This window comes from Gavialis gangeticus, unplaced genomic scaffold (assembly GCF_001723915.1).
Source record: "Gavialis gangeticus isolate Ggan-Ray unplaced genomic scaffold, GavGan_comp1, whole genome shotgun sequence".
Taxonomy (NCBI): domain Eukaryota; kingdom Metazoa; phylum Chordata; order Crocodylia; family Gavialidae; genus Gavialis; species Gavialis gangeticus.
In genome coordinates, this window is record NW_017729026.1 from 33,532,040 (window position 1) to 33,542,601 (window position 10,562).

The following is a 10,562-nucleotide window of genomic DNA, read 5'->3' on the forward strand; positions in this document are numbered from 1 at the left end:
TTGTTACACTGAATTTTTGATATCGCTTTGACAGTGGGTCTACTCAGGCTAGCTAATGCATGTTTGATAACAGCTAAAATACCAATGAAGACAAGGCAATGTGGGTTTTAACTAAAGTTAGCAGCTCAAGTACAACCCCAGGCAGCTGTAGAGGCTTTATCCTGAGCTGCTAACCTGAGTTTAAAACTCAAACTGCCTTATCTTCACTACTATTTAATTGACTTGGATTAGTTAAACTGCCTGAAGAGCTCACTTATTTTTTTTGCAGACTAGCCCTGAGTTCAATTGGTTTTTCCTTGTTGCTCCCTCCTGAGGTTTTTTCTTTTCTTATTTGTTGTTGGTTCTCCATGTTTAAAAAAAAAATTACTGTGACTGAAATGTGCCCTGCAAAGCAGATTCAACACAGCAGGCTATTCAAAGCACCCAGCCATGTGCACTAATAGGACTGCTGAACCCTGAAAACCCTAGAAGCCTGCTAACTAATAACCAGGGCACATTTCAGTGCCAGGAGGGCTGCAGGAGACACTTAGTTACATACACACTCTGACAAAGGATCAATCTGCAGGCATGCAAGTATGTAAAACAAAACAGCAAATAAATTTACAACTAGCAAAGCAGTTTCCCCATTTCTGTTTTTCTCGCATTAAACAGATTGGCATATGCACTATATTCTTTCTTGAAAAAAGGCATCATCATTGAATATCAAACTTTTAACCCCTTTAATTACTTTTCCTGAAGCTTCCCAGAAATATTTAACTTGGGCCTAAATTATAACAATAAATAGACAAACAAACACATAAATAACAAACTTATTTTTAATTTTGGTTTCTTTTCCCTCTTTGGAACATCACATTGAGGTTGTGGGCCAGATTCTGGTTTATTTTAGTATTAAGACAAAGTAAATTTTGTCAGCTTTTGTATACAGGGAAATCAGTAGGCTGTAAGTTAACACCTTAACTTACAACCCAGCTGTATGAACAGTCTTAAAGCACATTGGCAACTTGCAGACATTTAAAAAATAAAATAAATGTTCTTTACTAGAAGCAGCAGCGTGTTACTTTGACCCAGTGTCTGTATAGATCAGGTGCTTCAGCTGGGCTTTTTGGCACTTTTATCTAAAGCTGAGTCAGTTAGATAAAAGCAGCCTGGAGTAGCCCATACTCTCCAGCCACCCTGGACAGGTGCTGTCTCAGGGCTTGAGGGGCCCAATCCTGTGCACCCAAGGAACAGCAATTCCCACACAGGATCAGACACCTTAAGCTCTGGGAGTGCCTGACCAACTTTCTCCATGTACAATGAAGTACCCCCTGATCTCCAGGGTGGTGGGGAGGGTGTCTCCATAAGCAGGGAAAGTTGAAGATTCCCTGCTTAGATAGACACACCCTGGAGATTCCCAGGGATGTGGGGAAGGCTAAGCAGGTGTTCCCCATGCTTGAAGGGTCTGATCCTGGACAAGAATTCCTAGGATGTACAGAAATGGGCCCTTCAAACCCCAAGAAAATGCATCGTTTGTTGTCCTGCAGCATTAATGGCCAGGACAAAAAGTTGATGTGTGTTTCACCCCATGAAGTGGATCAGCTGTACTGGGACAAATCTGGGAAACAGCTGTGTACACATACAAGGGATTCAGGCTTCTGGGCATAGCAAAGCTCTCATTAAGGACATTTTCTCCTATGCAATGCTGAAGTGTAATTATTAAATGGTCATATGTTCAACCAAAACAATGTTTTCTTTTAAGCAAGTAAAGCCACTAATTGTGAATAAAGTTACAAATGTCAACTTGAGACATTTGTTACAGGTGGGGATAGAGTTTATCCTTTTTTAAAACACAAGAAAAAAAAAGTGTTTTTTTCCCCCCTTTTCACGCTCCCCAGCTCAGCAATTCTTAACCAGGGTGCCACAGATTGTCCCTACCTGGTTGAGCTCCCCCTGCCTATTGCCTGGCCCCTTTGAAAGGAGTAAGCACTGTAATATATAAATTAGGGGTGGACTGATAGATTTTGGGGGCTGATACCAATAGCTGATTTTTAAGGAGGCATATTGGTAGATACCGATCTGATTTCCAGTACACATGTATCCAGCTGGTAAGTCTGTTGTGGTAGAAGGGGAGGGGGAAGGAAGGGGTGTGGGCATGCAGGGGGTGGGGGGCAGATCAACCCCCCCACAGCAAGGGAAGGAGTACAGCATGGGATGGAGCTGCAGCATGTCCAATGGTTACAGGGGCGGGGTATGAATGACATGCCCCTGGCATGCACCTCCTATGTGTTGCCCCTGGGGGGGGACGATCCTGTCACTGCACACACCCTGGGAGGGCATGCGGCAGGCTGCAGTTGCGGACTGGGACCAGGGCTGCACTGGGCTCTTTTTCTCCCTTGGGGAACCAGCATTTTATTTTTATTAAGTTTTTTTTATTGTTGATTTTGCAGATTTTGCCAACAATCCTGAACTTCAGGGTTTCTGCAAAATCCATGAAACCATGAGTTAAGCAGGGACTTGTTTAAATAAATAAGAACCACTTAGCTCACACAAGAAAGGACATTTATACCAGTCAATCAAAATGAAAAACTTGGCCTAAGCCTAAAAAGTTTCCCGTTGTCACAGAGCAGCAGTAAATTATATTTTATGGCTTGGTCCTTTAGGAGAAAAGGCAGAAGGGAAGAGGAACAACTTGTATCAGTACCAATCCTTGAATTTTTACTTTTTTTAAAAAAGAAGGAAATAAACCTTTTAGCTATGTTAGCAACTATGGGAAACTCATCTACTCCCACTTGAGATGAAAGGCAGGGGATCCTGCCTCCAAAAAGCTAGAGGTCATGCAATCTGACTTATTACTTGTGAGGGTGGAAGATAAGTTAGAGAGTTAAGTTCTTCTGTTGGTCCTTTTCTACTTCCAAAAACTGTACTTGTTTGTGTTAGTACCTGCAGCAAGAGACACATAAACCATACTACCCTGGTAAACTGAATATTCCATTGAATAATTTGGATGCTCAGGTCTAGCTACTAGAGGATACAGCAAGCATATTCACTCCTTCTCAAAATATTCTTCCCTTGTTCCCTAGTACTGTACTTATCAGCTGAGCAAAGCCATAGGATGCAAGGAGACTCACACAGCACTAAAAGTCATATATTATAGTAGCCACTGAGAAGAAAGATGCCCTCTTGGAATAAAGGACAGCCTTTATGGATGAATAGTCAAGAATATTATGAAACGTGTTCGGATCAGTAGAGGCAAAGTTGGAGTAGAAGCAAATGGATTTGGCAACAGATGCTTATCTAGCATGAGTGGATACAGCTCTAGGATCTAGCTTGTAATGGGGTAAAAGGTACTTACAGAACAGTTCTCCAGACCTTCAGACATTAAGGCTTTTGGAAGTATGCAGAATTTTTTAATAAAGTGAAAATACAATATCTGATTATGCATCTAATTAATATTAAGTTTTCAATCTAAGCAACACTAAATAAATATTAACTTCATGTACAGAATGTTACAGATGTACATTCAACAAAACAGGCTCCATACAACCTTTTCAGCATATATTAATCTCTACACTCATCTTAAGGCTGACCTCTGTTTTTAGTCTATTTTCAAAATAGCTTTCTATTCCTTCACAGTGCAGTAGGCAAGGCTTTTAAAAAAAAAAAAGCAGGGCAGTGAAATGTGTGTATAGGTACATATTACTACATCTAATCGAACTACCTAGCTACAAGCAAACCAAATTTGCACAGAATGACCTCCTTTCCCAAAAAAATAAGTACTGATAAAACAATTTTCAGGAAAAACTTACAAAAAGAAAATGGTAAAGGGAACAAAGTGAAATAATTACCTATCTCCCTTTGGTTTTCTTTTTTGTACTGTCTTCCCTTTGGGTCGTCTCTCACTTCCTAAGCAGGGGCTCCCACCTGGGCCCGTTACCCGTATTGATTCAAGGCCTTTGGAAGATTTCTTAAAAGTAAATTCCACTGGTTCTCCTTCTTTTAGGCTTCTAAATCCTTCCATGTAAAGCTTGCTCTGCAAAAAGGAAAAATATTTTTGGTTACCATTGCCTTAAAATTACATTGACAATAAAAACAAACAGGAGACCCCTTTTTATCCTGCTTTGCTGATCCTACAGTCTGCTGCTTGTGCTGGGGTTTCCTCAACAAGAGGGATTAAAAGATGCAACAATTACAGATGTGGGTAAAACTTCCTCCAAGCTTAATAAACAATTAGATTATCTTGTTTCAGTGTTGTCAAGATCCAAAAATATTTTCCTTTTTTGTACTGAATGATATGAATACCAGGTTGAAAAGCAAATTCAAAGAGTGGTAATTCTACACAATTCTTTGTAGAAATTCTCTGAAGCTTCAGGCACTTTTAATAGAAAATGTGAGGAACAGCATGAACAAATATTGCCTTCTTAGCCAACCTAGATAATGAACTCTAGTTTATGACTAAAACACAAAAGACAGGAAAAACTAAAAGATCAAATTTCAAACTCATAAAACTAAAGTATAGCAAGCAAAAAGAACAAAAATGGAATTATGAAAACAAAATGAATTACAAAGGATAATTCAAGCATTACAAGTGAATCTCAGACTTTGTGTAGAATACTAGTAAAACATGTCTGGTTAGTATAATTTTACTACGGAATTGTTCTTTCAACCACAGAAAAGCAAGTCATCACCAAGATATGGTAAAGAAAATGGCAATAGTGATGATCTTTTGGTATATATGGATAGGTTTTGGCACTAATTTCAGCGCAGCCATAATGTTATCCTTCATCTCAAATCTTCTAAATGCTGCTGAGCAACGGAGGCTACCATCATCCATTGATTGAAACAACCAATCTATTTTGCCTGGATATGAATTCACTCACAGAGGCAGCAGTATCTTTCAGCTTTTCAGAAGATACTCAGAAACACCCTAGTAAGAGTATAGGACGTTTGACCCAAAACACCATATACATGTTTTTCCCAAGTCAAAGGCATAAAGCTAAGTGTTCCAAATAGGGGAGTTGTTGGAGTACAGACTGTATTGTTCACAAAAGACACTAGTCAGGCTGGTGTGCACCTGCCTTTATTTCCTAGTGACTACAGAGATGGGTATGGTGGTATACTTTGTGCATTTTTAACAATAAATTCGTGCAGTTTTAAAGTAATGCCAGAATCCTAAACATTTTTCAAAGCCTTATATTTTAGGAAGCACATCGTGAGAGGCTGAAAAGTTATATACTGTATCTGTTCAAATCCAAGATGAAAGAGTGGGGGGTGGGAGGTAGGGGGAAATGGAAGCAGCTGCTGCAGCTCTGACTCTAACCCTGACTGGCTTTCCCCACTTCAGTGGCAGGGGAAGGCGAATTTAAGATGACCCCCCAGTAATTAGATTCTATACTTGGAAAAATTATAAGAAATGAGTACATTTTCCATGTATAGCATCTAATTATTGGGGTAACATCTTCAATTTGAAGTCATCTTGGATTTGGGTAAATGTGGCGTTTCATTTTTCTTTTTTGAAAAAAAGATGTTTTGTTAGAAATATATAAATGTTTTTATTTAGCAAAAAAGCACTGACAGTTTAAATGCATTTTGCATTTCTCCACTTTAACAAGGCTTTTGTTTTCAAATAATACACAAAACCTATTAAGAACACGTATTACATTTAAAAAAGAAAGCCATGGAACTGCTACCATACTTTGGTAATCAGCTGTTAAACATGTGTAGTATTTTTTCACACATTCATTGCTTATTGTGTGAAGAGAAAAAACCCACTTAGCTTCTTATTGTAACCTGCTTTAATACATCTCAACAGCTCCACAGTAATATAGATGGACATGGCACCAGTCTGATATATCGTATAAATGCTCATTATGTTGTCAGCCAGGACATAAGATTCTTAGAGGATGCAGCCATGATTCTGAAGAATGATGAAGGAAAATGGTCTAGAAACAAATAGGAAAGATGAAATACCAACCACTTAAAATATTTTTAAGAGATTTGGTTAAAAAATTTAAATTTCCAATATAAGATACATATAATGTCAAGCGTTTCCTTACTAGTTCATTATTTTAAAAGATAAAATTCTGTAATTATACCTGTGAATGTAAGCAAAGCTCTGAACTAAAGGACAATTCTCACTGATATCAGTGGGGCTTTGAATATATTTATCCCCAGTCACAGAAGTAGGGCTTGAGAACCGAAAGAAACAACTAAAAAACAAACCAAAAACAACCCCTCCCCGCCATATAAACTCACACATACTGCCTTTTCATTACAATAATCTTCATTATTGCTATACCAGTTAGCCACTACACACAAGACTATAATTTTTAATCTGGCAGTATTCCTTTTATGACACCTATTATTCTTTGGCATTATAGCCTATGCTGTAAAGTCACATACATCTTGAACCCTAACAATGGATCAGCTGCAAAAGCTTATGATTTCAAGGGCGTAACAAACAGAAGAAGATTTAATAACAAAGATAACATGTTCTTGAAAAAAAAAAATCTACCATATAAACAAAGAGAGGGAAATATACAACAAACATAGACAAAGTAGAATTATCCTAAAAAAGAATGTTTTCTTGATGGTGTCACTGGGTGCTGAAAACTCTCACTTAAACCCACAAAAGGGAGGAAATTCTGAGTTAAGACCCTTTATGAGGATCTATTCTCCTCTTGATATGCGTGCGGTAACTCCTATTAACATGGGAGTAGGAAGGGGAGAATAGGCTCCTATAATGAGCCCTAATTCAGAAGTTCCTTTCTTTTGAGGATTTCAAGTCAGAGAAACACCTGCTGATGCAGCCAGGAAATTCTTTGAAAAAATATTCTGTTTAGGGGAAATTCCTCTTAAATAGTTACATACATACATACATGTCCCGGTATTAATTGTTCAATACAATGTTCAGGTAAAATCAGTGTGCTCTATATTTTGCAGAGAGAAAGACACAGCTTCCATCCCAGATTCTTTACCAGACCCAGACACTAACCAAATCAAGTACTGCAGCCTAAAAATGTTAAGGAATTCTCTCGCCATGGATGTAGTACCAGTACAGCTCCAGCCGTGCTAACAATGGTGGGAGCCCATGCAGACTCACAGGACACAGCAAATCTTGGATCTCTACTAGTATGCTCCTACCTGTGCTTAAACCCAAACCAAACTAATTCCCCTTTTTTATAGACAACAGTGTCACTGGAGGTGAGGATATCTGGCATCAGTAGATAAGCTGCAGATAGTCATCCAAGAATTCAGTAGCTGATGTTCTGAAAAGGTCCTGGGGAAAAAGTATTTTGGGTTTTTGGGGTTTTTTTAGTTTAAATGCTCCACTTAAAAATCACCATATGAAACTACAAATTTCAGACCCCCCCCCACAAAAAACAGATACTAAGGACAGTACGCCCCTGTGCTAGGTTGCTATGGGGAGTAGAGAGTGCAGTAGGCCAAGCCAGGTGTGTGGGGGTGCAGCAGAGGAGCACAGGCTGCCCATTAGGTAAAGGAGAAACCCCTGTGTATGGCTAGGGAACCACATGACCAGAAGAGGTGGGACTTAGAGGTATATAAGACCAAGGGGTTGAAGCAAAGGGGGCAATTGGGTGCTGTAGGCTGCAGGGAGAGGAGCTCTTGAGGAAGACAGCTATAGGAGACAGACTGTCAAGTAGCTGAGTTGTCCTACAGAGCTGGAAAGAAGAATCTAAAAGGGAATTACAGGCTGTGGTGAGGCAATGACCCCAGAGCAGGGTGGATTCCAGCTGTGAAGCAGGTTGCTTGCACTTTTGTTGCAATTAAGTTGGATACTGGAGGACCGGACTGTGGCTGTAGGAGAGGAGGCGGCCACTGAGAAGGGTGCCAGGGGCACCCCAGGTCTTAAATCCTCCACAAGGTGGAGGGAGCACTGCAATCAACTGAAGGACTGTAGCCTGAGAGAAAAGACTGAGGGCAAAAGTCCAGAGCCCATGAAGGCTTTGGAGTAAGGGGCCTGGACCTGCGTTCTGTGAGCTAAGGGGGCAGGGGGGAAAGCTCTGATTTCCCATGATAAAAAACCCAGAATCAAATGCCAAGATTTATAGGTATTTAGAACTTATTTTATTACAGTGATTGAGGCACTGGTAGGCTTCCAAATTGCTTTAAACTTGTAAAATATAACAAGTAAACAATGTGTTCAATTGATATAGATATAGTGACCTTTCATTTTAATCATGGATTTGGGGGGTTTAATCCGAGAATTTTCAATTTTTTTTTTAGTAGGGAAAACCAGGATCCCTGATTTATCAGACTGCAAACCACCCTGTATACCACATAAATAAATGGCCCTAACACTTGACATTAACACATTTGTTTCCATTTATGCCAGCAATGAATCTGTCCTGGATCTATTCTGTATTGACAACAAAGTAAAGAAAATGGATAGGTGAATAGGGCACTGATACTGAAAACATTAACATGCATATTTAACTGCATTGCAAAGAGGTGTCACCCAGAAATCAATGGAACTATTTGTTGTGGCAACATTATATATGTGCACAAGCCTTTGCAGGATTGGGGTCCTAATTCCATATGTTTATATGGATCTGTGTATTCATATCATGGAATTTGAATCCATCCATTACAAAAGAATTATGAAGAACAATTTTCTAGCCCTACACTTGTAAAATAACCTATTCACTAGGACCCAAGAATGAATGGAGTCTGTATTTAAGAGAGCTGGCATACCCAGAAAAACAAAATGACAGCTCTTAGGGGACAGAGAATTACCACAATCTCTTGATATTGTATTACATTTTGACATCAAATAACCACATTTTAAGGCATTGATTCAGCAATATCCAAAAGCATGTGCATGAGTTTCAGTATGTGGTTGACTCTATTAACTTCAGTGAAACTACTTAGTCTTAAAGTTAGGCATTTTGCTTTATGTGAAATAGCTATTTTGCTAAATTGGGGTCTAAATATAAACACTGCATTTCACTAATGACTATTTTAGTAGAACAGAAAGGATCTCCTGGTTTTAGTCGCATGCTCTTTCAGGAAACATTATCATCTAATCCCATTAAAACATTTATCAAACTCAGTCTTAAAAATAGATACACATTTTACTGCGCCACTCCTACTAGAAAGCTATTTAAGAATCTCAGTTCTTTGGTGGTGCTCAGTGAGTGGTCACCAACAGCTTGATGTTTAACTGGGAGGAGGTATGGACTGGGGCTCCCTAGGAGTCTGTCCTGGGTCTAGTACTGTTTATATTGAATCCAAGACAGTCCTGAATTTAAGATGACCATCAATAATTAGATTCTAATCATGGAAAATTTATAAACTGGTTATTATTGGAGGATCATCTTAAATTTGTCCCCACCACTGCATGGGGTGAAGCAGTGGGTGGAGGGTCAGGCAGTAAGGAGGCAGGCAATGGGGGGGGACAGTGAAGGGTCAGGCAGTGAGGAGGCAGGTGGCAGGGCAGGCAATGAGCTGAGGGGGAGGGACAGCCTGCTGCCTGTCCCTCCCCCTCATTTACCCCACTTTGTACCTGCACCCCATATTGGGCCCCTCTGCACCATCCATCGTGTCTGAGGCCAGTCCTATCTTCCAAAGTATCCACCAATCACCTGCTCCTGCTTTCCCCACTACAGTGATGGGGATGAATGTATGAGGTATGGGGGAGTGGAAGTTGTGGGAAGGAGATGGAGGAGGGTGTCATGGGGCGGGCCCTAGGGGCGGCCGTGTTCCCACTAGCGCCCCCTGCCGTGCCAAATTAGGAGATCCAGCACCCTCTTATTCTCACCCACCACGTCTTTGCTGATATATAATTTACTATGGGAGGCTGCCTTTGATCTCCTAGTATCTATGGGTGACCTGGTGCACCCCAGCCTTATGGGTTATGCGTGCCTCCTACCTCCCCTTCAGCACGCCCCAAGCCTCGCAGCTGTTCCAGACGTTGTCTAGTCCCTCGTGCCTTGCCTGGCACCTTGGGCTTGTCACGCAACCCACGCCCTTCCTCGGGCGCCCCTGGACTTGTCACACGACCGACACCCCTTGCTCTAGCCTGTATTCGCTGGCCCTCGCCCCTCTTTGGGGCCTACTTGTGGGTTCGCCCTTGTCTAGGGCTTCTCCCATATCCTCGTCCTCACCAGATGCTCTAATCTTATACGTGCCCTTCTCCAGGCTTCTAACCGCACCTTTCTCCTCCTGGCCCCGATCCACACGTCCGCCCCTCTCCAGGCTTTACTCGCATGCCTGCCCCTCTCCAGGATTCTTAACCGCGTGCTCGCCCTTCTCTGGGGCTTCTATACAAAACCGGTGCTGCTCTAATCTTATTCTAGCCCTCACCGGGCTTCACTCTCCCGTGCTTGCCCTCCCTGGGGCCTGTGCCTCGCGCTTCCTGCGCTCGTCCTGCCCGCACTCGGGTCTATGCTCGTGCTTCTGCGCTCATCGCCCTTCTCTGGGCTTGTCTCCCGCGCTACGCCCTCTCTGGGCCTGTCCCGTGCCTCTCGCGCTATGCCCTCTCTGGGGCCCTCGCCCCCGCTGGGGCCCTCGCCCGCGCTTCTCGCGCTCGCCCCCGCTGGGGCCCTCGCCCGCGCTTCTCGCGC

General features: G+C 41.7%; 1 protein-coding gene across 1 annotated transcript in view; it reads right to left on the reverse strand.

Annotated features, from left to right (window-relative positions):
- Positions 1-3,703: 3,703 nt before the first annotated feature.
- Positions 3,704-10,562, reverse strand: part of LIN28B (lin-28 homolog B) — a 65,625-nt gene continuing 58,766 nt past the window's right edge. The window contains exon 3 of the mRNA XM_019520159.1: positions 3,704-4,009. Within this exon, the coding sequence (XP_019375704.1) occupies positions 3,821-4,009 (189 nt within the window). The 3' untranslated portion in view covers positions 3,704-3,820. The remainder of the gene's footprint in view (positions 4,010-10,562) is intronic.